The 27,714-nt window shown below is 37.9% G+C and overlaps 1 protein-coding gene across 2 annotated transcripts in view; it reads right to left on the bottom strand.

The window, feature by feature from the left end:
* Positions 1-5,068: 5,068 nt before the first annotated feature.
* Neto2 (neuropilin and tolloid like 2) overlaps positions 5,069-27,714 on the bottom strand; it is a 55,171-nt gene continuing 32,525 nt past the window's right edge. For both annotated transcript variants that reach the window (XM_042667372.1, XM_042667373.1), the window contains exons 7-9: positions 26,896-27,124; positions 7,399-7,512; positions 5,069-6,106 (exon numbers count right to left, since the gene is read on the bottom strand). In XM_042667372.1, coding sequence (XP_042523306.1) covers positions 5,526-6,106; positions 7,399-7,512; positions 26,896-27,124 — 924 coding nt within the window. In that variant the 3' untranslated portion in view covers positions 5,069-5,525. The remainder of the gene's footprint in view (positions 6,107-7,398; positions 7,513-26,895; positions 27,125-27,714) is intronic.

The following is a 27,714-nucleotide window of genomic DNA, read 5'->3' as shown; positions in this document are numbered from 1 at the left end:
GTAGTTAATTGGAGGTAATAATTTCACATAATTTCCTACCCAGGTTGACTTCAATCCATCTTTCTCAGATCTCAGCCTCCTGAATAACTATAGATGTGAGCTGGCTTCATTCATCTTTTTGAGCTAAGCAATAACTGTAGCCAAAATACCTTGTATCTAGCATCTCAAAAGGACAGCTTGGCTGGGAACCCACTCTAAAAAAGTTCTCACACACTGGGACCTTCAGGCAATTTAGGACAAAATCACATCTTTTCTTTTCTTTCTTCCTTTTTTTCTTTCTTTGCCTTTATCTTTCTCCTTTCTTTTTAAATTGTTTCTTGAAGATTAATTCTGAAAACATCTAGTGACTCTAAGTGGGACAGTCCCATGATTATTATTTTTTTGTGCCAGTTCTGGGGCCTGAACTCAGGGCCTGAGCACTGACCCTGAGCTTCTTTTTGCTAGCACTCTACAACTTCAGCAAGCTTTACTTTTGGCTTTTTTTTTGGGAGGGGGAGGGTGGTGTAGTATATTGGATTTAAGAGTCTCATGGTCTTTTCTCAGATCTCATCCTTCTGACTAGTTACGGTTATAGGCATGAACCATCAGTTCCCAGTTCCAGTGTTATTTTCCAAAATCATAAAATGATTATTTTATTTTAGAAGGTAGAAGAGAAAATGCCAACTTTAGAAAGACAAATTTTGTGGCTCAAAGTGACCTGAATTTGTTATCACATCTAGATTTTAGAAACTGAGGTAAGGAAACAAAATATTAAGTTTTTATTTCCAGTTCAAGGATTTTTTTCAATCATAAATAGCATGTAAGAATTCTTATATGGTCTGGAAGTTTGTAATAAAAATCTGCTTTTAAAGTTCACACTAGATAGTATATATTAAACATGCACCTTCAGTAGTTTCTTGGGCTTTTGTTGCCAAATAAACCTATCACATAAATGTACAAAAAAAAAGTTAGAAAAGGAGAAAAAATTACCAGCAGAGGGGAAAAAAACCAAACAAACCCCACATAAGTGATTTGGCAGGGGGCTACATCAACATGTCTTTTCCAGTGGTTCACACACAAATCAGTCTCCAGAACTCGCGATATAGCATATAAATGTTTAATTTTTACATTATACATTGTTTTCTTTAGCTTAAAAAAGTCACAAAAGCAAAAACACTGAAATTCTTTCTGTCTGGTACCACACAGATGTATTGTTAGTCAACACTTTATTGAGAATTCACAGCAACTGCTTGCAGAGTTGTTCGCAGGAGCCAAGGAGCTGTGGTAACAAAACTGTAGAATTATGTGGTGTTATATACATTAAAAAATTCAAGATAGAATATTTGGAAGAAATTTATAAAATTACATTGTAAGAATGATTGACACGCTTTACATGGAACAGCTGGGCTGCTGTTGAGAATGGTTTGACTTAACTACAGCCAGCAAAAGCAGGGAGAGAGCAAGAAATAGGTAAAGGGTGGTGGGCATGGAGTTCTGAGTCAGGGAGATCACTAACTATAGTCTTTCTTTGTGTGTGTGTGCCTGTGTACTGGGGCTTGAACCCAGGGCCTGGGTGCTGCCCCTTTAGCTTTTTCACTCAAGGCTAGTGCTCCACTTGAGCCACAGCTCCATTTCCAGCTTTTTGGTGGTTAACTGGAGATAAGAGACTCATGGGCTTTCCTACCAGGTCTGGCATCAAACTGTGACCCTCAGGCCTCAGCCTCCTGAGTAGCTAGGATTACAGGCATGAGCTACCAGCACATGGTATCCTGGATTAAAAAAATATGCCAGAAACCAAAGTTCTTTTCAGGTCTAATGCGTGATTCAGGCATATTACTTTAAGAACTTGTACTAAGTACCACATACAAAAGAGGAGATGCCATCTTGAAATGACAACATAATCCCAGTTGAGATCCCCACCCCCATCCCCATGTGGGTCCCCCCCCCCCAATCACCACCAGGCCATTCCCACCTTATCAGGTGACAAGAAACAAGGAAGCATGCTTCTTAGATAGCAGCAGAAATATAAAAATATTCACTGGCAGACACTTATTTAAGGAGGCTCTTTCAATGCCTAGGAATTGTAGGAACCAATACAAAAACACTGACATAGAGCCATTTAGGTAAAGGAGACCCTATCTTTTTGTGATGTAAAATGGGAAAATCTCTTGCTTTTGCTTAAACCTTTAGGTTGAATGTCCCCCTTCCCCCAAAGTGAAAAGTGAACTTTATTCCTATACATTTGAGATGTTGAGAAAGAGGGTTTCTTTTTTGTTGTTCAATTTGTGGCCACTTGGAATTGCTATCTTGTGTTAAATTCTGGATGGACACTTACAGTGACAATATCATACAGTTGTACTTAATATTCTTCCTGAATTGAACATTTGTTCCTTTCAGATTTGGATTTTCTGGTAGAGCACGTTTAACAAGTCACTCTGTTGGGTGTTCTAACTTATACAAGATGGCTAAATCTCATATATGTCATTGCTAAATTTTATGGCATTTAGTTTAGTAAATAATTTGTAAAGTTTTTCCATTGTCTTAGAAGATTTACAATTATGTACACTAATATTACTCTGCTAACAATTCTAAAATGTATTAGCTCTATTGTCTTGTGTTTCTATAGAATACCAAGAAAATGTTTGACTAAGATATGAGATCTAATGCCCAGCTATAACTCAATGACAGCTTATAACCTATGATAGACTAAGCTATTGACCATTCAGATTTTTAGTTCTGTCCCCACAAATAAACTCAACAGAAATTATTGTCCCCAGAGGATGTTAACTTAAGACCACTTGTTTAGGATATATCATGATGACCTCCTTCCTTCATTTTGCATCTTCTTTAAATTCTGAGGAAATGCTATCTAAAGTTAGGCCCTCAAGTCCTAGAGGAACTAGTCCCCAGGTAAGTTTGTGTTTTATTTTTCCTTTTTGTGCTAGTACGTGGGCTTGAACTCAGACATGGAGTTCTTGCTTGGATTTTCACTTGAGACTAGCATCCTATTACTTGAGCCACACCTCCACTCCCAGCTTTTTGATGGTTAATTGGAGATGAGAGGTTAATGGACTTTTCTGCCCGGGCTAGTTTTGAACATGATCCTCAGATCTCAGCCTCATAAGTGGCTAGGATTATAGACATGAACCAACAGCACCCAATGAGTTTGTGTTTTCTACTGTGAAAAGGAAACAGTTTGCTTCCTTTTAACAGCCAGAAAATTTAGAACCAGATCACTGTCCAACTTGCTAAATTACATGAAACTGTGCATTTCTGTGCTGTTTTCATATTTAATGTCTCCATAGGCTCTGTATTTTGTAGGCTTCTTTTAGGTCTTTTAAAAATAGGTTACAAGTTTCAAAAATAAAAACATAGTTATAAACAACTAGCCATAATGTAGCATAATGCAGCTGTAATTAGCATTACTTCTACCATAATCTAGATGTTAAAGATGTACAAAACAGATACTTTTATTACAGAAATAATTTTATATACCAAGTATGAAAATGTCCTTTCCATCACAATGAACATTAAGATAGTAGTTGTTAATGTAAGCATTTTCTATGTTGTCCAAATGCTGGTTGGCCCATTTCCTACTAAAATGTCAACTCAATGTAACCACTAAAAAATAACTTAAGTTATTAAATCTGTCTCCAGTACAAGATCATCGAATACTATATTCATTAAGTCTTTTTTATATTTCCAAGTTAATTGGATTCTGGTGGCTTATATAAAATTTAAATCATGAATATACTATGAGAATGATTTCCTTGTCACTTGTATACAACCTACTTTTTAAAATACAAAATATGACATAGAAAACAAACTTTGAGGCAGTATTCTCTAAGTGTATCATATAGATGTTCATGGTCAAAATTTTCACTAATCTGAGATAGTGTCTGTATAATATTGAACAAAATTTATGAGCTGAATGTGGTAGTGTACACTGTAAGCCAGGCATTTGGGAAGCTGAGGCAGGACCATGAATTTGAGGTCAACCTGGGCTATATAGCAAGATATTATCTCAAACAAGAATCCCAAAGCACTTAAAAATTAACAAAAATTTTATGATGTCAACTTATTTCACTGTAAATGTAAAAAATGTAGAATGCAAAATGTAAAAAATATAAAAATGTAAAAAACGAGAATTTACCTATTCTAAATAGGCTTATATTGGTTATAATTCAGAAAATGGACTCCTTTCTATACATATCTTAAGATCTCAAATATAAGTGCCATAAATGATGGAAGAATTATGTGACAATTTAGAGTTTAATATAAGACTTGTGTAGTAATTTAGAGCAATAAATATCACACAGTGAAAAATTTATCACAACTAAATACAGCAATGAAAGGAAAGAAGCTTCTTATGCAGACATGACCCAGGTCTTAGTAATAAGTGACAATGTACATCCCCCTTACAACACATTCACGTACAAAACTGGTATGCGAGCAGTCAGGAAATCTGTCTCTATAGGTCATTAATCTTGATTTAATAAAATTTGTACAGTATAAAATAATATCAAAAGTCTAAAAAAACACAATGAGTTTTTATATCATGTTTATAAATTATCTTATATACCATAAAAATCATAAGGTCAAAAGTGCAGCTTAAAAAAAAGTTGAAATTGTTATATTTGATAAGAGCTAGAAAAATGTACTGTCTCAAGAAAGAAGTAATCCAATACAAGAGTAGTGAAATAATCATCTTGCAAAAATAACAGAGATACAGAGATGAAGACCACCACAAATAAACCTAATGACAGGTAACCCATATGTGCATTAAATGACCCCCTGTGTTCTGGAATGAATGTAACCAAATATAGGAAACTTGAAATACTTGCTAAGTTATCTTTCTCGAAGTTTTAGTCCTGACTGATAATTGGTACATACTTTCCTGGATTATGAAATACACTAGAGTAACTAAGACAAAATATAATTTCATAATAATAAACTGCATCATTTACTACTTCTCCCATGAATGACTGAAGATCCAGCAATGGGAAGGCTAGAGTATATAAACTAGTAGACAGAAATGAAATATATCTGAGTCTTAAATGGCACTTACCCCAGTAACCAACTATATTTGATGTAAGTGGTACACTAACCCTTTAGCCTTAGATAGGACACAGAAGTAGCAAACTCTAGGCATGTAAAACAACTTAAGAGAAAAGTAAACCAAAAGGAATAAGGAAAAAAGCTTATTTTTGAAGTTTACTGTGGGATCAAAGCTGTGCTTGATAGAGCTCATTCAACAGCCTAAGCCTGAGCCCGAGCCCGACTTAGCACTCTCTCTCTTCAGCTGCTCATTAACTAGTGGTGCTCTGTTCATATGACATCAAGCAACAGATGATGGTGAATTTCCCCACTGAGTCCTTGGTTGGTATAACACATATAGACTGCCTGAGATAAAGTCACCATTACAATACATTAATGGTAAATGAAGGTCTTCCTAGTTTTGCTAGAACAGGGTTGGCTGCTGAGACAGAACTGGTGCTCTAGGCTGCACACCTACAGTTCCTGATTTCTACCACCATCAGTGAGGATTAAAAGTCTATGGATATGGATGCTTGTGCAGAATCATCTCGCCCACGGACATAAATTTCACAGGGAATCTCTTCCATGACTCTGTCTTCTAGAGCCTGTTCAGGACACTCATGTGCCTGTTTGAAAGTGTAGCTACTTTTTTTGAAGGTGCTATTAAATGTTTTCATTGGCTGTGGTTGTGCAAAATCATTTCGGAAGGGGAGTTCCATGGCACTGAGGTTGGTCCTGCTTTGCTTGGCACTGGATGCTTGTGATCCGCAGTGATGGTCGTGAATGCACCGCGAGGATGTGGGGGAACGCCGAAGCTTCTGGTAGTTGTCCAGTTCTTCTGACAAGTCTGCCAGATCTGCAGAAATCTCTTTGTCCCTTAGTGAAAACAGCTCATAATGAGGAGGATCAAACACTTCTTGGAACCCAGTTTTATTGAAAGCAGTTTTGCAAGCCATGACCTTTTTCCGGGGCTGTTTCACTTGCACTAAAATAGAAATAATGAGAAGAACCAAGACAATCCCTGATGTTACGCCAATAATTGTTCCATGAGTTTTAGTGATTTGCTCAAACAGCCCAGCTTTTTTCTTTTCTGTAGAAAGAGAAATGTTAAGGTTTTCAAAATTCGTTGACAGGGATCTCCCATTCAACCCAATAAGGTATATTTAAGTAAAGCAGGAAACCAAAGTAAAATATACTACAGACAATGCAACTGAAAATAAGGCCTTTGAATATGATTTCTGGGTAAAGTAACTAATCATGATACACCTAGGTATACAGATTGCAGAAAAGATAAAATACTTTGTTTCTTATTCAGAGACATGAATGCATATAACTTACAAATCAAATCAAATACATTAACATAGAAAATGCTCAAATAAATTCTCTTGTTCTATCAGGTTTAGGTTGCATGGCAGGTTTGACCAACTGCTATGTAGAAAAATGTATAACAGTTCTACCAACAGTCACAGGAAGAGAGAATAAACATGATCAGACTCATGTCTTGAGTCAAGTTATCATGCTCTACTATGTTTGATGATTACCTGATCAAGTACTCTTAACAGTCATCTGATTACATACTTTTTCATAGTAAGATATTTACATAACTGTTTTAGTTCTTAGTGGTTTAAAAAGCAACTTGCCAATATCCAACTATTAGCATCCGCCATATTTAGCTTTCAGAGTATACACTGCACAGGAAATTGGATAAAATAATTATTAGGATGAATCTGTTTTCATGTTGGAAGGCTGAATATTTTAGTGGATTGTTGTTAAGCAGCATTTCCCTATAACTTAAGAAAGCAGAACTCTAGGATATTGTCTACATTATTTTGACAACCAGATAAGGCAGCACTGTAATACAAATGACAAGTTTCAACAACAGTAAGCAAATAAGAGCAGAAAACAACACAATGTGCTTTTGAACAACTTAAGGTAAAAACTTACTATGTAAACACAAAATACTTTTATTGAGAAGCATTTTTTTTTTAATGGTCATGGGGCTTGAACTCCAAGCCTGGATGTTATCTCTGAGCTCTTCAGCTCAGTGCTAGCACTCTACCACTTGAGCCACAGAGCCATTTCTAGTTTTCTGGTAGTTAAATGGAGATAAGAGTCTCATGGACTTTCCTGCCCTGGCTGGCTTTCAACCAAGATCCTCAGATCTCAGCCTCCTGAATAGCATGAGTCATTGGCACCTGGCTATAGAAGTGGTATTTTGCTGTGCTCTGACTACATTGCAGAGCTGTATTCTCCCTTCTCACTTGTCTCTATGTCTGCTAAAACAGTTGTTAAGCACATTGTAGAAAAGGATATTTTAAGTCTTCCTTAATGAAAAGCAAGATTCACTCTTCTCAAAAAACCTGGCCTTCAAACTGGACTTACCTTTGCAATGATTTTCATCCCAAGGATATGCGCAGTTCTGAACACCATTGCACACTAAGGAATTGTTGATGCACATGTTGCTATGGCAGAAAAAAGTGCTGCCTGTGCAAGGAGCTGTAGGAAAATGAAAAACTATACTGTTGAGAACAGAGACACACAGATGACAAATCCATCCTGATTTATTTTATGTGTGACTTTAAATAAGAGCATTTTGTTTTTACCTCTAAAGCTTATGAACACATTCTTCTACAAAATCAAGAAGACAAGATCTTTGATGCTGGCTCACACAAAGTTCTTTATCGATTTTTTTCAGTAGTAGTGTGGTTTGAACTCAGGGATTCAATCTTTCCAAGTAGGTGTTCTATAACTGAGTCATGTCTCTGAAGACAAACTTTTCTATGCTAGTTACCAAATACAATGACGATATTAATGTGTTTCCTATAGTTAATGGAGATTCTTTATAGTTTGGACAATCTTTCAAGACTTTAAAGATAATATTGTTTGGTGCCAGTGGCTCACACCTGTAATCATATCTATTGAGAAGGTTAAGACATGGAAGACCAGGGGTTAAAGTCAGCTTGGGCAGAAAAGTCTACAAGGCTCCATTTCCAAGATAACAAGCAGAAGCTGGGCTGAAAGTGTGGCACAAGTGGTATAACATCTGCTTAGTATGAAAGCCAAGTGAACATCAAGCCCATGAGTTCAAGGCCTGGAACCAGGAAAACAAAAACAACCCTACCCCCTAAAAAACACCAAAAAAATTGACACTGTATTGATATAATTTAAAGAGTTAAAAAAAATAAAGGGATAGGTTCGGAGGCTAAACAAGCTCTCACAAAGAAAGCAGTTTTAGTGTTCCAGTGAACAGTGCTAGGCTAAAAAATCACACCAAGTGTGCTATCACAGTACAGAGAGTTTGGCCAGAGAGGGAAAATCGAGGCAAGGAGACAGATCTGGGCACTTGCTGGTAGCCATGACTGTGGTGGCTGTGGTGACGGCTGTAGCAGCCATACCTACAGACAAAGGCGCCAGACGTGGTAGGTGAGTGAATTCTATTCAACACCAGCAAGAACTGACAAGGAACAGATATCTTCATCCTGCAGATCGCAGACCAGAGACAGCCCAGGAACCAAGACTCTGGTCTGGCATGAGTAGAACCCTGACATCCTCACTCCTTCTCAGGGAGCAGAGGAGGGAAGGTTGCCCCTCCCCTACCACTGGAGACCTCCATCTTTGATACTGACAAAGGCCTGGCTGAGCAGCTAGCTCCAACTCAGGCCTTGGAAAAAACAAAAGAGTTATTTAGCAGGTCACAAAAACCTGACCTGACCTGCCTGGCTCAGCTCCACCCAGGGGAAAGTCACCCGCCCAGGTAGAGGTAGCTCTGCCACGTAGGAGTGACTTTCTCTACTGGGTAAACAGAGCCAGAGGCTGCCCCTCCCTACAGTAGCCTAGACAAACAACTGAAATTCAGTAAACATAAACCCCGAGAATGGCTCCAGGCTGGGCTCTGTGTCTCAGGAGCTAGCCACTCATGGAAAAGCTACTGTTTAAAAGTCTCAACTCTACCCAGAACCTACCCTCATCACACCATCTCCAAACTAGAGGAAACAGCCATCTCCCTCCCACTGAACTAGCCTGGGAGGAGGATCACAACATCCTGGGTAATGCAGAGCATTTTTCTGCCTGCTCAAACAAACTGACTTAAGAAACCAATCAAGCCACAGGAAAACCAAACACCTCAAGCAGACCAGAGACTCCACCAAGAGACTGGTTACAGACACAGGGGAGATATATTTCATCCCATTCCCCTCCTTGCCCTCCCCCCCGAAAAAAAATCAAAGAACTTTTTTGTACCTTCTAAAAAAATTCTTATTTAAATGTTTTCTATTAATCTTTTTTTCTCTCATAATTTTTATTTTAGGTGTACATGTATGTGTGTGCTTTTTAAAAAAATCTCTTTTGCCCTTTTGGTCCTTTTTTTGTTTATTCTTTTCATTTTTTTCTCTCTTTCTTTCGTATGACTTAATTGCTGTTCTGCTCATCCCCAGATATATACCCATCGTCGATTATTAGACCTCATCCCCCATTGTGTACATACTTAATCCAGAAATTTATTACTCAATTCACAACCTCTTAGGCTTAACTTCTTTAATAGCAGCATTATCTCTTTATAGCTATATAATTTTCAAGTAACTAACTTTAAGAATTTTTATTTTTTATTTTTTCATGTCTCCTTTCTATCCCTCCCCTCTTCTCATCCTATCCTCTTCTCTCAATATCATTTTTTAAACTTATATAATTTTTTAAAAATTTTTATTTATTTTTATTGTGAAAATACTGTACAGAGGGGTTACAAGCACTGTAGTCATATAATTTTTAAGTGTTTCACTTTTTAAATTTAAATTTTTGTTTTTCCGTTTTTTTCCTTTTTATTTAAAAAATCTCTCTCCTATCATTCTGTCCAATCCATTTCCCTCTGTGAGATTAGGACTTGGTTAAATTCACTCTCCTTTTACCTTTTCACATCCCTCTAATCCTATTTTTCCCCACATTACTCCCTAAACCTAATAATTTCTGGTTTGCCAAATTCTTCTTTGCTGCTCTTAGCCCATTAATCCATAGTTGTTTGATGTTGAATAGATTGTATCTTTTGAACTATATTGTATCTGCAGCCATTTTGACAGTGCAACTCCAGAACTCTGGTTGATTCTTGCCTTAAAATAGTGTTCTAGCACAAAATTCGTGTTACTTTCATACCAAATGAGCAGAACAAGCCGGAAAAACACAAGAAAAATGCCAAGTCCGGGTTTCTCAACTCCCACTCAGGATAATCAGGTGACAGAACAGTTAATGAATAATCTAGAGGAGAGTTCCCAAAAAGCTCTACAAACACTATTGGTAAACATGGTGAATGAAAAGATTGAAAACCTGCAAAGGACTCAGTGTGAGTGTGATAGGGAGCGAGAGGAGGCAAACCAAAGATTAATACAGGAATCTCATGAGCGTGAGGAAGCTACACAAAGATTAATAATACAGGAATTGCGTGAACAGGTTGAGAACAGTCAAGGAGAAATAAAAGAATTGCATGAGCAGGCTGAGAACAGTCAAAGAGAAAGACAGGAATTGCATGACCTGGCTGAGAACAGTCAAAGAGAAAGGCAGGAATGGCATGAGCAGGCTGAGAACAGTCAAAGAGAACTACAGGAATTGCATGAACATGAGGAAGCTAATCAGAAAGTATTACAGGAATTGCGAGAGCAGATGAGAATAGACAAAAATCAATAGAGACATTCATGGAATCCATAAACAGACAGCTGAACAAATTCAGGGAGACCACAAAGGGAATGCTGAATGGAGACCGACAGAAGGAACGGGAATCCAAGGAAACCATAACCAATCAACTAAGTGATTTGAGAATAAACACTGAACACCAAATTAAGGAAGTAAAGAAGTTCATACAAGATCTAAAACAAAGCTCCAACAAAGAATTGGAAGCCATCAAAACCAACAAATTAGGAGGAAAAGAAATAAAAACAAAGTAACAAACTTGACAGTAGGTTAGACCATGCAGAAGATCAAATCTCGGGAATTGAAGACAGTCTAGATATTATAGAGAAAGAACATACAACCATGGCAAAAACTCAATAGAGAAACCACAGATCTAAACAACTGCATAGATCAACTAGATTTCACAGACATCTACCGAATATTTCACCCAGCAGCATCATACACATTTTTCTCAGCAGCACATGGAATATTTTCCAGAAATGACCACATTTTAGGTCACAAGAAAAATCCAAGAAATATGATAGATCTATTCAACATTTGGAAGACACCATCAGAAGGCCTAATCTGAGGATAATGGGTGTAGAGGAGCACCTAGAGACAGAAGTTAATGGTCTAGGAAATTTGTTTAACAGGATTCTAGCAGAGAACTTCCCAAACATGCAAAAAGATAGGCCTACGCAGAAACAAGAAGTTTTTAGAACCCCAAATAAACCAGACCAGAACAGGACATCCCACGTCATATTATAATCCTCACAGGATCAATTCAGAACAAGGAAAAGATCCTTAAAGCTGTCAAGGAGAAAAGATCAATCACCTATAAAAGGAAACCAATTAGAATCACCTCAGATTTCTCAGCAGAGACAATTAAAGTAAGAAGAGCCTGGAATAATGTATGCCATGCCCTAAAGACAAACAACTATCAACCAAGAATACTATACCCAGCTAAACTCTCCTTCATAACTGAAGGTCAAATAAAAACATTCCATAGCAAAGAAAAACTGAAACAATATATCTCCACCAAACCTGCCTTACAAAAGATACTTAAAGATGTCCTACACATAGAAAACCAACAAGACCACAATAAAGGCCAAGAAACCACACCCAAACTGAGAATCCAAGACCCATAGGAAGAACCCATTTGCCACAGCCCCCAAGAAGGTGGATAACATGGTAGGAACTACCAAACACCTCTCAGTTCTAACTCTCAAGGTTAACGGACTTAACTGTCCAATTAAGCAACAGACTGTCTATGGATTAAAAAGCAAGATCCTTCTATCCCTGCCTTCAGGAGTCACACCTTGCCCATAAAAACAAACATATTTTGAAAGTGAAAGGCTGGAACAAAATCTACCAAGCAACTGGCCCCATAAACAGGCAGGAGTTGCAATCCTAATATCAGATAAAATAGACTTCAAATTAAAATTAGTGAGAAGAGATAAAGACGGTCGCTACATACTAATTAAGGGATCTCTCCTTCAGGAGGATATTACAATTCTAAATATCTATTCACCAACCAACAGAGCACCCAAATTTATCCAAGAAACACTATTTTCCCTCAAATCCCACATAGATCCACAGACATTAATTTGGGGGACATTAACACACCACTATCTCCACTAGATAGGTCAATATGGCAAAAACAATAGAGAAACCGCAGATCTAAACAACTGCATAGATCAACTAGATTTCACAGACATCTACCAAATATTTCACATAGCAGCATCATACACATTTTTCTCAGCAGCACATGGAATATTTTCCAGAAATGACCACATTTTAGGTCACAAAGCAAACTTGTCCAAATTCAGAAACATTGAAGTTATACCTTGCATTCTCTAAGACCACACGGGAATAAAATTAGAACTCAAAACCATAAGCCACCAAAGAAAGTCCTGTAACACATGGAGGCTGAACAACACACTGTTGAATCACCAGTTGGTCATGGAAGAGATTAGAAAGGAAATTCAAATATTCATGATATTCAACAAAAATGAATACAAAAATTACCAGCTCCTCTGGGACACAGCAAAGGCAGTACTCAGAGGCAAATTTATAGCTCTGAGTTCCTACATAAACAAATTGGAAAGATCTGAAAATAACAATTTAATGAGACATCTAAACTTCCTTGAAAAAGAACAGCAAGATAAACCCCAGCCCAGTAGATGGAAATAATTAAATCAGAATTAACAAATTAGAATAAAAAACAGAAAGAATCAACAAAACAAAGAGTTGGTTCTTTGAAAAAATTAACAAAATTGACAGACCCTTAGCAAATTTTATCACAAAAAGAAACTCCTTTATGATGATGGTTCTGGAGATACTAGGAATCCAGGGAACATCTGTATATGACAAACCTACAGCCAACATTATACTTAATGGTGAAAAACTAAAGCCATTTCCTCTTAACTCAGGAACGAGACAAAGATGTCTACTCTCTCCACTTCTCTTCAATTTAGTGTTAGAATGCCTAGCTACAGCGATAAGACAAGATGCAAACATAAAAGGGATCCAAATAGGGAAAGATGAAGTAAAACTCTCCCTCTTTGCAGATGACATGAACTTGTATTTAAAGAACACACCCAAATAACTAAACTCAGAGATGAGAATGGAAACATTGCCATAGAAACAACCAAGATTCAGAACATTGTAAGGAAATAATTCTCAAACTTTTATGCCAATAAGTTTGAGAACCTGGCAGAAATGGACCTTTTCCTAGCAAATATTGACATGGCAAAACTAAACCAAGATGAGTTAAATCATCTTAATAGGCCCATATGAAGCACTGAAATAGAAACAGCAATAAGAGATCTCTCATCTAAGAAAAGTCCAGGACCAGATGGTTTTACAGCAGAATTCTACAAGGCCTTCAAAGCAGAGCTCACACCAATACTCCTCCAACTCTTCAATGAAATTGAAAGAGAAAGTTCACTACTGAATTCACGCTATGAAGCCATCATAACCATCATCCCCAAACCAGGCAGGGACTCATCATAGAGAACTACAAACCCATTTCTTTGATGAACATTGATGCAAAACTTTTCAACAAAATTTTGGTCAACTTGCTTCAACAATTCATCCAAAAAAATCATACACCATGACCAAACAGGATTCACTTCAGGGATGCAAAGCTGATTCAATATACAAATCAATTAATATAATTCATCACACATCCACAAGAGCAAGGATAAGAACCACATGGTTATCTCAATAGATGCAGAAAAAACATTTAACAAGATCCAACACTCCTTTATGATGATGGTTCTGGAAAAACTAGGAATCCAGGGAACATTCCTCAATACAATAAAGGCTGTATATGACAAACCTACAGCCAACATTATACTTAATGGTGAAAAACTAAAGCCATTTCCTCTTAACTCATGAATGAGACAAAGATGTCCACTCTCTCCACTTCTCTTCAATCTAGTATTAGAATGTCTAGCTACAGTGATAAGACAAGATGAAAACATAAAAGGGATCCAAATAGGGAAAGATGAAGTAAAACTCTCCCTCTTTGCAGATGACATGAACTTGTATTTAAAGAATCCCATGGACTCCACTCCCAAATTACTGGTGCTGATTCAAAACTTTGGCAAAGTAGCAGGGTATAAAATTAACCCTCAAAAATCAATGGCTTTTCTGTATGCCAACAATGAGAAAAGCGTGGCTGAAATCAGGAAAGCAAATCCTTTTTTCATAGTCCCACAAAAAATAAAATACCTAGGAATTACCTTAACCAAAGAAGTGAAGGACCTCTATGATGAAAACTTTAAAAACTCAAAAAAGGAAATCAAAACAGAACTTAGAAAGTGGCAAAACCTCCCATGTTCCTGGATTGGACGGCTCAACATCGTGAAAATGGCAATACTTCCAAAGGCTATCTACAAATTCAGTGCGATACCTATGAATATTCCAACCTCATTCTTCAAGAAAATAGAAGTAGCAATCCAAAAATTCATTGGGAATAATAAAAGACCCCGAATAGCAAAAACGATCCTTAACAGAAACAACAGTGCTGGAGGAATATCAATACCAAATTTCAAACTCTACTACAAAGCCATAGTAATTAAAACAGCTTGATACTGGCATAAGAACAGACCTCAGGACCAATGGAATAGAATTGAAAACCCAGAAATGAACCCACAGACCTATAGCCATCTAATCTTCAATAAGCGAGCTCAAAATAGAATGGAAGGAAGACAGACTCTTCAGTAAATGGTTCTGGCAAGACTGGTTAATCACCTGTAGAAAACTAAAGCTAGGTCCTTATATATCACTCTGCACCAGAATCAACTCCAAATGGATCAAAGATCTTGGAGTCAAAGCAGACGCTCTGAAAACATTACAGGAAGGAATAGGAGAAAGCCTAGGTCTCCTTGGCACAGGCCGAAATTTTCTTAATAGAGACCCAGATACACAACAAATTAAAGAAAGGTTGGACAAATGGGACTGCATGAAACTGCAGAGCTTCTGCATGGCAAAGGACATAACTAACAAGATCAATGGAAAGCCAACAGATTGGAGAAGATCTTTATTAGCCATACAACGGACAAGGGTCTCATATGTAAAATATACTTGGAACTCAAAAAATTAAATCCTCCAACAACAAATCCTCAAAGAAACAACTGCCCAATAAATAAGTGGGCTAAAGACTTAAAGAGAAACTTCTCTGAAGAGGAAAGAAGGATGGCCAATAGACACATGAAGAAATGCTCAACCTCCCTAGCCAGAAAAGAAATGCAAATCAAAACAATATTGAGATACTACCTCACCCCAGTTAGAAGTCTAATAACAACAGATGCTGGAGGGGATGTGGACGAAGGGAACCTTACTGCATTGTTGGTGGGAGTGTAAACTTGTTCAACCACTTTGGAAAGCAGTATGGAGGTTCTTCAAAAGACTCCACATGGAGCTCCCCTATGATCCAGCAATCCCACTTTTGGGCATTTACCCAAATGATCACAAACAAGACCATACCAAAGCTACCAGCACAACTATGTTTATTGCAGCATTATTTACCACAGCTAATGTATGGAATCAACCCAGGTGCCCATCAGTGGATGAATGGATCAAGAAAATGTGGTATATATACACAATGGAATTCTATGCCTCCATCAGAAAGAATGACATTGCCCCATTTGTTAGGAAATGGAAAGACTTGGAAAAAATTATATTAAGTGAAGTAAGCCAGGCCCAAAGAAACATAGGTCCCGTGGTTTCCCTTATTTTCAATAACTAGTATATGTCTGAGACAAGCAGAAACGGCCAGATAAGTTGATTTTAGGTGAAATGAACCCTAAGATAAGGATTCAAATGTTTTTTTCTTTCTTGCTATTGTTTCTAACATATTTATAAGCTATTTCGTTGTTGCTTTGTGTGTCCCTCCCCCACGGTATAATCCCTGTTTGCACTGTATTTGATGTTGGTATTATTTGTGTAGGGGAAGGAAAAAGAAATTGTTTAAATAGGGATACAGGTGGACCCACTGCAACAATGAGATGTACAAAACCTTATGTTGAAAAATGAACTTTACAACTTTGGGGGGGGACGACAATGACGGGGTGAGGGGGCAGGAGATGGGAAGGGATGGGAAGGGGAAACAAAGCTTGATAAGAAATTTACTCATTATCTTGCCCATGTAATTGTAACCCCTTTGTATGGTATTTTCACAGTAAAAAATAAAGGGTATAAAAATATGTGGAATATAGGTCATGTCCTTTCTTTTTTCATTCCTCCCTCCATCTTTCTTTTCTCCTTCCTTCCCTCCTACCTTCCCTCTCATTCTTTCTCTACCTCCTTCCTTCCTTCCTTCTTCTTTCTCTCCCTTCCTTTTCTCTTTCCTGGGACTTGAACTCAGAGCCTGGCTACTATCTCTGAGCTTTAGTATTCAAGGCTAACGCTCTACTTCTTGAGCTACAGTTTCATTTCTGGCTGTTTTTATTTATTTATTTTTCTAGCACTTAATTAGAGATAAGTTTCTTACCCAGCCTGGCTTCAAATTGTGATCTTTAGATCTCAGCATCCTGAGTAGTTAGGATTACAGGGGTGAGCCACTAGCACCTGGCACAGACTGTAATTTTGATTTTTTAGAAAATTTATGCTTTATCAACAAAGAAGAATAGAATATTGCCCTCTATTGAACTGACAGACTCAAAATATTTTCCAGATGTGTGTGTATATATATGTATATATATGTGTGTGTATATACATATCTATATCTATCTAAATATATATTTAAATACTGTTTTCAAGAAGATAGAATTAAATTTTACTGGATTATTAAGTAAGTGGGTTTTCCTACAAAATATCACCTTTCTCCTAATAAATATACAACCTTCCTCTTAATATGTACCCATGCCTTGATCATTTTCCCTTCCTCAGTGAAGACACTGTTTAGGTTAAAAAAATGCATTTTGGTATCATGTTTACATACCTTCTTGGTCTTTTTGTCAATTAACTCTGAATATACGCTGGAAAAAAAGAATTTATTGTGTCCTCAGAAAACCCCACATATAATTTGATAGACATAAGTCAAAAGAGAATAGCCCAAACTGCTTTACTATTAGATGTAAATATAATTTCTCCTTGAGACAGTCCCAAATAATGAGAAAACATGGAGCATAAAACATTTCAAGTTATAAAGAGTCATCAAAGTGTAGTCACATAATGTTCTAAGAAAGTCAAAGATCCACAGTAGCATTATTCATCACAGCTCTATAGCAGTAGGTCATCAGTCGGTAGTTTGCCATTATGGACTGGGATTTGTTTATCCCTTGAGTTTAGGCATGCTTGTCTACATATGACTAAACGGCTTTCAATACTGGTTGAGTATTTAACTACTACAGTTCATTTATAATAACCCTGAGTGATTTGTAGTCTAAAACAGGTAAGGACTGAACAACCTGGGAAACACTGATGTATAGCAGAAGTGGGAAAAACCAACCCAACTAGCATCAGTGCGAGTTGTTTCTGTTATCAATCTATGCCTCCTTTAAATACAAGGCCTTCCTGGAATCACTTTCCTCTTTTTGCACTAATATCTTAGACTTTTGTTTCTAAGGTTTAGTGAGTTATCTGTATCTTCTTATTCTTAATCGAAGTTCAAAAAGTATATAACTAATTAATTACTTGAACACTATTAACTTTTCAAAATGGTACTATTTAACTATAAAAATAAGTATTTCGAAGCTGGGTGGTGGTGGCTCATGCCTGTAATCCTAGCTACTCAGGAGGCTGAGATCTGAGGATCATGGTTCAAAGCCAGCCTAGGCAAGAAAGTCTGTGAGACTCTTCTCTCCAATAAATCATTCAGAAAAACAGAAGTGGTGCAGTGGCTCAAGTGGTAGAGCACTCATTTTGAGCTGAAGAGCTAAGGGACAGTGCCCAGGCCCAGAGTTCAAGCCCCATGACTGGCCAAAAAAAAAAGTACTTTGAGTTTGTGCTTTTGGCTCAGTCCTATAATTCTAGCTGCTCAGGAGGCTGAAATCTGAGGACCAAGATTTAAAACCAACTTGGAGCCGGGCACTGGTAGCTCACGCCTATAATCAGGAGGCTGAGAGTTGTGGATCTCAGTTCAAAGCAAGCCCAGGCAGGAAAATCCATGAGACTCTTACCTCTATTAATCATTCAGAAAACCGGAAGTGGTGCTGTGGCTCAAGTGGTAGAGTGCTCACCTTGAACTGAAGAACTGAGGGACAGTGCCCAGTCCCAGAGTTCAGGCCCCACAACTAACCAAAACAAACAAACAAAAACAAACAAAAAAAACCAGGTTGGGGGACTGAGAAGGTGGCTCAGTGGTAGAGCGCTTGCCTTGCATGCTTGAGGCCCTAGGTTCGATTCCTCAGCACCATATAAGCAAAAAGAAAAAAAGCCAGAAGTGGTACTGTGGCTAAAGTGGTAGAGCACTAGCCTTGAGCTGAAGAGCTGAGGGACAGCGCCCAGGCCTAGAGTTCAGGCCCCACAAGCGGACCCCAGAAAAAACCAAAAACCCAGGTTGGGCCAAAAAGTTTGAGAGATTCTCTTTCCAATTAACCAGAAAAGTAGCTGGACTGGAGATGCTGTTCAAGAGGTACAGCAATAGTCATAAGAAGCTGAATCTTTTTATTGTTGTGATTCTGGGACTTGAATCTAGGGCTTTGTCCTTGCTAAGCTGGTGCAATATGGCTGAGGCATGCCTCTAGCTCTGTTTTTCACTCCCTCCCCAGGAAACAGTCTTACTTCCCACCTGGATACCTGAGCTTCCACATACCTACTTTTAGTTATAGTCACTGGGATCACAAGACACATCATCACAGCTAGCTTCCCATCTCATGGAGCTGGAGTCTTTTGGACTTTTCTTCTCAGGCTTGCCTGGTACCATGGTCCTTGAAATTTCAGTGCCACTCTCATATCTTTGGATGACAGGCACATGACACTGCTCTCAGCCAAGGGCTCAGGTACTCAAAGACATTTGCCTGGGCTGGCCTTGAAACATAATCCTTCCATTCTCAGGCTCACAAGTAGTTGAGATAATAGCCTCTGGCATCCAGGAGATAAACTATTTTTTTTTTGGTCAGTCATGGGGCTTGAACTCTGGCCTTGGGTGCAATCCTTCAGCTCTTCAGCTCAAGGCATGTGCTTTACCACTTGAGCCACAGTGTCACTTCCGTTTTTCTAGTGGTTTATTGAACATAAGAGTCTCACGGACTTTCCTGCTGGGGCTGGCTTTGAACCATGATCCTTAGCTCTCAGCCTCCTGAGTAGCTAGGATTACAGGCATGAGTCACTGATACCTGGCTTGAGATAAACTATTTTTTTTTAATTTTTAATCTTTTTTTTTTTTTTTTTGGGTCCGGTCATGGGGCCTGAACTCTGGGCCTGGGTGCTGTCCCTCAGCTCATCAGCTCAAGGCTAGCACTCTACCACTTGAGCCACAGCACCACTTCTGGCTTTTTTCTTTTTGCTTATGTGGTGCTGAGGAATCGAACCCAGGGCCTCATGCATGCAAGGCAAGCGCTCTACCACTGAGCCACCTTCCCAGCCCCGAGATAAACTATTTTTTTTAGACAAAGCAAATGAGGCTGGAAACAGCACTGTGGCTCTTTAACTTTCTTACTTTCTTAGAATTTTATGTTACTACACTTCAATGGCTCTTTATAACTTCAAATGTTTTCTGCTCCATGTTTCCTCATCAACTGAACAATAGAGGAAAAAAACCCTTAATTTTTATTATAGTGTGTGTGTGTGTGTGTGTGTGTGTGTGTGTGTGTGTGTGTGTGTGTGGTACTAGGGTTTGAATTCAGGGTCTTGCACTGGCTAGCCAAGCCTTTTTTTGCTTAAGGTTATTTTTCTTGCCTGAGGTCAAACTTCTACCATAGTCTTCATACTTTTGCCTCCTGAATACCTGGGATAGTGGGCATGAATCACCACACTAGGCTTATTACAGATTCTTTATAATTGCTCTCCATATTATTTAAAACAATTTAAAAAACAGCACTGATATGATCAGATTTGCTTGGTAGAAATGTCTAATTTATAACTATAAATATATTTAATTTTATGGCTTCTCATTGGAGCAGTATAGCTGTTTAAAATAAGAATAAAGGTATTAGTTATTGATATGTAATGCTAACAAGCACTGCTTTGGTTCAAAACCATATTAAATAACTGAATAGTAAGTTTTTATGAGTAAAGGACAAATAACAAATATAGTACCCATTATAAACTGCTCTCTACTTCAGCGTCAAGACTTCATGTCCTGCCTTACAGGGAGAAGGGGAGGGTGGGATCTCTACATTCAATAATGCTGAACAGTGGCTTTGTCCTTCAACTGAGCCTGCAATGTGACCTGTTTGCAATATGCCACTAAACACCACATATGGAATTACTCTAACAAAAATAGCTCTGCTGCCTTCACAGTTCTAGTCCTAGAAACAATTTTCCTAAAACCGTATCTTTCCTTAAGGAGTAAGATATGTATTAGTGCACATTGCCTGGGGAGAAGGTAAACAATATCTTGGTTGCCATTCTACATCATCCATCTTAGCAAAGTTGTACCATATTAGTCACAAACTCCATCTGATGCTAGGTTACATAAAGCCAATCAATCACTTGTACAAAATTAGCCTATTTTAGAGACCCCTTAAGTACTGTTCTCAAGGGTAGTTGCATAACAATTGTAAATAATTAACAACAGACTAAGGAAAAAAAGTCAACAATTTGAATTAATGGTAAGTAAAAATGCATCCTCTTGAACTCTGAAGTGTGTTTATCAAATAGAGATCACCAGGCTGGCCTTTGTTTTATAAAATATTATGAAATCTCCTTATTTTGACTACATATTTTTTGGAGAGGCAATTTTCTTCTTGTTCTTGGGCAATAGAACTAAGTTTGGACTATAGGATGAAATCTACTGTAGATTACAATTTAATCTTACATATGATTACTTAATACAAAGATACTCCATAATACAAAGAGGGAAAACCATCAGTAGATATGTATAGAAAATACCATAACAAAAACCCATTAGAAGAGAATTTCTTATAACATTGGGACTAGTGTTGCCCAAAATAAGTCATGTTCCAAAAACTGTGAGCAAGTAAAAAGTGGAATTGCTTTACTGATATAGTTAATTTAACAGACAAGAGTTGATCTGACAGGCCTGAGGCTACTTTTTGGAAGGTTGGCCCTTGGTTGATATCTGTGAATGTGGCTTTTCTCTACACCCTATCAAATAAAGGCAGTTCACTATGCTTACTTTTTGTATGAGCAATACTATTTATGCGAAACACCTGCTTTATTTCTGGCAGTAAGGGATTATGGTATATGAAAGGCAAAGTGCCTATGTGACTAGACTCTAATAAAAGTGTAGGTGCTGAGTCTCTAGGGCATTTCTCTGGCAGAAGCCTTGCATACATGCCATTGAATAAGCGGTACTCTGAGAGTGCCTCTCATGCCCCTCCTTGTGCTCTCTTGCACAAGGAAGCCTGTGCTGAGTTCCCTTGGCTGACAGTCTTTTCTCTTTGCTGATCTCATAGTGTATCCCTCTGTTCAACCAGTCTTAGCTATGAATACAAATATGTACTGGGTTTGGGGAGTTTGTCTGGCAAATCCCTTATCATGTGGGTGGTACTGAGGAGCCCTGAAACAGCATCCACAATATTCCCATTGTACTATATAATTAATATGAAGTACCAAGGAAATACTTTACATTTTCTTTTCTTTCTTCTTCCCTCCCTCCCTTGCTCCATTCCTTTCTTCCCTGAGGCTTGAACTCAGGGCCTCACACTCTCAGCTGGCTTTTTCCTCAAGGGTTAGTACTCTACCAATGAGCCATGCTTTCAGTTCTGGCTTTTTGTTGGTTAGCTGGAGATAAGAGTGTTTCAGATTTGTCTGCCTGGGCTGGCTTGGAATGTGCATCCTCAGATCTTAGCTTCCTAAGTAACTATGATTATAAGCATGAGATACCAGCATCCAGCTACTTTACATTCTTTATGTCACATTAAAGTCTGAAATCTGGGATGTATTTTTACAATTACAGAACAATCCATCAGCTTGTGGTCATGTTACGGGAGCTGAGTAGTGGTGTCTGGTTAATGACAGTGTACTACATGGCACAGGTAGGTGTTGATAGAAACCAAAGAGGAGAACAAGAAGGCAGAGTGTTCTGCTTAGTGATGTCTGTACAAAGCACTGGGCTTTCGTTGTCTGAGATGCTGAAACAGCCTTCTTATAGCTGGCTTTGTTTTTTAAGTTAAAATAGTTCTCAAATTAAAAATTTAAGAACAAGCCAGGTCATATCCATATCCAATATGCATCATCACAGTTTATCCATGGCAAATACCAGCACTGTTCTCTTGACACTTCCAACACCCTGTGGAAACTATCTCCAAACCAGCTGAGCACTTGTCCATTCTTTTTTTTTTTTTTTTGTCGGTCATGGGGCTTGAACTCTGGGCCTGGGCGCTGTCCCTCAGCTCTTCAGCTCAAGGCGAGCGCTCTACCACTTGAGCTACAGCGCCACTTCACTTGTCCATTCTTATCTGCTCAGTTTTCACTTTCCAAGTCAGTCTGACTCAAAGTTGTTGTAGGTTTCTGACTCATTTGGCTTAAACTTAAGTTTCTAGATTAGTCACTAAATCTTGATGATTCTGTCTCCTTAACTCTTCTCTCTCCTGTCAGTATTTAGTTTTGACCATAGTTTTCTACCTTGACTATGGAAGTAACCTCTTAACTGGCCTCCACACCCACCAAAGGCTTAGTTCTGCCAAGTCACTGTGTAATATACAACTCCTAGATACCTAGAAAATAAAGCCAACATTTAGCCTTTGCATTGAAGCTTCCATTCCTTTCCTGGCTCATTTCCCTCTGCTTTCTACCATTGCTTCTCAGGGTCCAAATTAGCTCTGCTTTGACACCATTGCTTATCTGTGCTTTGGTTTAGGATAGCAAACTCAGTTAACATTTCTTCTGAAATGTATCTATTCTCTAGGAACTGCACTCTAGAACCACTTACTCCAAAACTGGTGCTGTCTACTGAAGGATGACTTTTGTCACACTCAGTTCAATATTATTTGTATACAAGATACTTCATAGGATCATACAAGATCCTATAGGGCAGAGACTGTTTCATTCACTCTTGTATCTTCATAGTACCAAACACAGTACCTTGTATGTTAAATAAATGAGCAGAAGGCAGGTAGAAAGGCTGGTTTGACAAACTGGCCTCAAAATTCAACTGAATAGCTGATGACTCAAAGTCCTTTTAATATTATAGATATAAAAACTCAGCTATAACACCATCTGTATATGGTCACATATAGTCAGGATTTTAATATAAAATAAATAGAAAAATATCTTGAGATTATAAAGGAAAAAGTATTATTTTCAAATCTATCAAGAAAAACATCTGGTATCTTACTGCTAGCTACATCTTTATACTTTCTGATTTGGAAGTTGTACAAATCATACAGCTTACAAGTCAAAATGCAAAAGCTAAATTTTTGTTTTGTTTGTGAGCACAAAAGATATACCACTGCTTTCTAGAATATACATCTCTGTGTTATAAACATTACACTTAGCTATAGCTGGGCAGAATGAATATGCTTTTAAATTATCTTTATATAGGTGATTAATGTGAGTAAAGGGAGCAGTCTGAGAGGCTAATTGGCCCTGGTCATATGGGTTGAAGATAAGGGCAATTTAAAATTAAGTAAAAGCCAGGTGAGATGGCACATGTTTATAATCCTAGCTAGTTGGGATGCAGAAATAGGAGGGTCATGGTTCACGACCAGACTAGGAAAAAATTATCTTAAAAACAATTTGGATGATGGCGAATGCCTGTAATCCTAGCTACTACTTAGGAGCCAGAAACAGGCAAACATGGGAGATGCTAAAAACACAAAAAGCAGAAGGTTTAAAAGTGTGGCTCAAGTGAGAGAGCATGTGCATAACAAGTGTAAAGCCCTGAGTACAATCCTTACTATTGGCCAAAATGAAAAGGCAGTCGTTTTTAAAGCTGATTTGAGTCAAAGATAATACAATATCCTTTGAACTTATGGACAAAACAAAATAAATATAAGTAAGTACTGAAATGTTGCTTGGATTTTTAGAAGGTAGAAGTACAAAGAAATATAGCAGAACCAAGTTTTCCTGGTGGGTTTTTCAGTAATCTAAGAGAAGATCACCTTAGAAATATAAAAACAAAAAAATGGGCCCTTGATCTTTACCTTTAGACTAAACAATTCCATTTGTAGGAGTCTGTCCTGATGACATACCTCCAACAATATGAAAGTATATACATTGGTCATATAGCTATTGTAATTGTAAAATATTGGCAATTGCCTATATGTCCATAAATAGGATGCTAAATAAAGATGCTACCTATGGTGTTCTTACTCTACAGCCATAATACTTAAGACCACTTCTATAAACTGTCATGAAATGATATCCAATATATATTAGGGGAAAAATATCCAATATATGTTAGGTGAAAAAAATACAAGTGCAAAAATATTCTGCTTCCTTCATGTAATAACAAAGAGGATATAAGAAAATACACTGTAATCCTAGCTACTTAGGAGGTTGAGATCTAAGGATCATGGTTCAAAGCCAGTCTGGGCAGGAATGTCTGTGAGACTCTTATCTCCAACAAACCACTAGAAAACTGGAAGTGGCACTGTGGCTCAAGCGGTAGAGCACTTGCCTTGAGCAGAAGAGCGCAGGGAAAGCTCTCAGGCCAAGTTCAAGTCCTACAACCGACAAAAAAAAAGCAAAAAAAAAAAAAATAAACATATATGCTCATTTATACAAAATCGGAATGGATTGGAATAGAATACAGAGGATAAGTGAAGGGCCTGACAGAGAGGAGGGAAGGGCCTGATACACAGGAGGAAACACTGCTTTTCAACTGCATCTCTCTGTGAAGCTCTGACAAGAGTCCTCTAAATGCCCCAAACAAAACCAATTTAAAGTAACTATGATATGGCATGAATACAAAACAAAATATAAAGTAGCAAATGACTAAGCATATCATATACCCACAAGAAAAGGAGAGAGAAAACAATTAACCTAAGTAAGAGGAAAACAGTATTTTAACAGCATAGCTGTTAAAAAGGCTGTCTACAAAAAAAGAACTATAGACAAAACAGTATGTTGGGGAAGTTCTCAGAGATAGTGGCCAATGATTTTGTAATGATGTACACATTAGAACTGAGGAAATAGACTGGATAATCAGAGTCAGGTTTCTCATAGTAAACAGAAATATGATTGGCCCCAGGGCTGCAGCAGGCTCAATAGGCTGTGGCTTGATTGCCCACTGGAGACAGGAAGGGGTAAACAAGGCTGGGCACTGAGAGAACATGGAAGGCAAACTTAGGAGGCACCCCCTGGCCAAAGCTTGGACAGGAATCTACAAAATGTTAGTATTCTAGAGTAATACTAGTACTACAGTATGATAATAGGCATTCATGGGCTGATATTGCTTAAAAACCACTGAATAAATCAAGGGAAAAGACTAGCTCTTCCTTGCAAAAGAATTCCAATTAATGAATGTAAAAGCAAACAACAGAAACTGAAGCATACCATCAGGCTGGCACAGTTAATAACTCTTGCAAGTTACAATCAGAAACTATCAATGGATGCTCAAATTAGTGGGTATAATGTTATGTGCAGAGCTTCAGAGGACAAAGATTGGAGAAAAGTGATTGACAGCACCTTAATAAATTGATAGAAGTTAATATCAGGGCCAATAATATCCATATTTACATGACCCACCTGTCCTAATATTAGGCCCAGAGAAAGCACAGTGATATTCTGGAAGAAATCCATGTTTTCAAAGGAACCCACTTGAAGACATTAGACAAACTCAAATTGATGGACATTCTACCAAGTTGCTGAACAGTACTCCTCACATGGTCAACATCATCAATCACCAAGAAAGACTGAGTAGCTATCAGAGATGGAGGAGTCAAGAACACTTGACAACTGAAAATACTGGAAAGTAAAAAACTAGATCCATAAAGGTATTAATGGTAAAAACCAGTGCTATCTAACTCTTTCCTCCAATTAATCACCCAAAAGCCAGAAGTGAAGCTGTGGCTCAATTGGTAGAGCACTATCCTTCAGCAAAAAAAAAAAGCTTAAGAGACAACATCTAGGTTTCAAATTGAAGCCCCAGTGTATGTGTACGTGTACACATGCACATGAGCATGTGCCTACACACTTGCACGCGTATACACATAGACACACACAATTGAGAGAAAGCTTAGGTTTCTGTTTTCATTAACCTCTATCATTTATTTATACCTCGATGGGGAAGTTGTGCTACAAATTATGTTAACATAGCCTTTCTTCGTATCTGTCAGTCAAGAACAGGAAGCAAAAATCAAATTCTATTCCTTCCTTTTCTCATGCTTGAGATCAGACCCTGAGCACTCTCCCTGAATTTTTTTTTTCCCTCAGGCTAGTGCTCTACCAATTGAACCATAGCTCCACTTCTGGATTTTTGATAGTTAACTGGAGATAAGGGTCTCATGGACTTTTCTGCCAGGGCTGGCTTCAAACCATAATCCTAGATCTCAGCCTCTTGAGTAGCTAGGATTACTAGCAAGAGTCACCTGCCCTTGGTGAAGACACTCACTTTTACATGCTCAGTTTTTGTCAAAAGTGAGCGCACCGTGAATGAATGAAACTTACTACAAGATCTCTAGGCTATAGGAATTGTGTACTTACGCTCTATAAAGGACGTGAAAAGCATTCGAAACCTGCTAAGCCGACTACCTTCGTCTGCCCACATGCGGATAACCCCAACTCCTGTTTTGAGTGTTACATCATTGGCCACAGTACTGCAGAACTTGGCTTTCAGATTCTCAATGGCACTGCTCCCATCATAGACAGCAACAAAGTTTCTCTTGCATTCATTTGAGTGTTCCATTTGGTAGTCTAGGAACCTCAAATAAATCTGAAACATTGAAACAGAAAAACACTGCTTTTTAAAAATGGTTCATTAATTTAAATTTTTCTATTTCTATTATCTACAGCCAACACTGAATTATGACAGGAAAACAGAATAGATAAATGGCTGATATGTAAGTAGTTAAAGGATGTAAGCCTAGTGGAGCATTTCTTGTGTTAAAAATAGAAGCAAACCTTAAGGAATCTAAAAAGGGATTCTGCTTTCTGCCATGAGTTATCAACTGTCTGACAATTCCATCAGTATAAAGGCAATCTCATGGAAATGACTTAGAGGAAATGAGTCATTCCATTTTATTATTCTAACAATCAGTGTGAATAACTGGTGAACTTCTTGTTTTTTGTTTCTGTACATTTTAAAGCCTAAATGTAATCAAAAGATATACACATGCCTTTTTTGTAGTAACAAATCAAAAAACCTTATCTCCTCTCTTTATCAGCGTGGTTTACAAATCTCCTGTCATATTTATCCATTATTTGATTCTAGCACACTTTAGTTTTAATGTTCCAGTCCTAATGACACCTGCATGTTGAAGAAAACACAACTAGCATTTGGTTTATTAAACTTTTATAGGGAAT

The sequence above is a fragment of the Dipodomys spectabilis genome, unplaced genomic scaffold (genome assembly GCF_019054845.1).
Source record: "Dipodomys spectabilis isolate Male_0828 unplaced genomic scaffold, ASM1905484v1 ptg000394l, whole genome shotgun sequence".
Taxonomy (NCBI): Eukaryota; Metazoa; Chordata; class Mammalia; order Rodentia; family Heteromyidae; genus Dipodomys; species Dipodomys spectabilis.
Note: the sequence above shows the minus strand (reverse complement) of the source record. Positions and strands in the feature narration are given on the sequence as shown.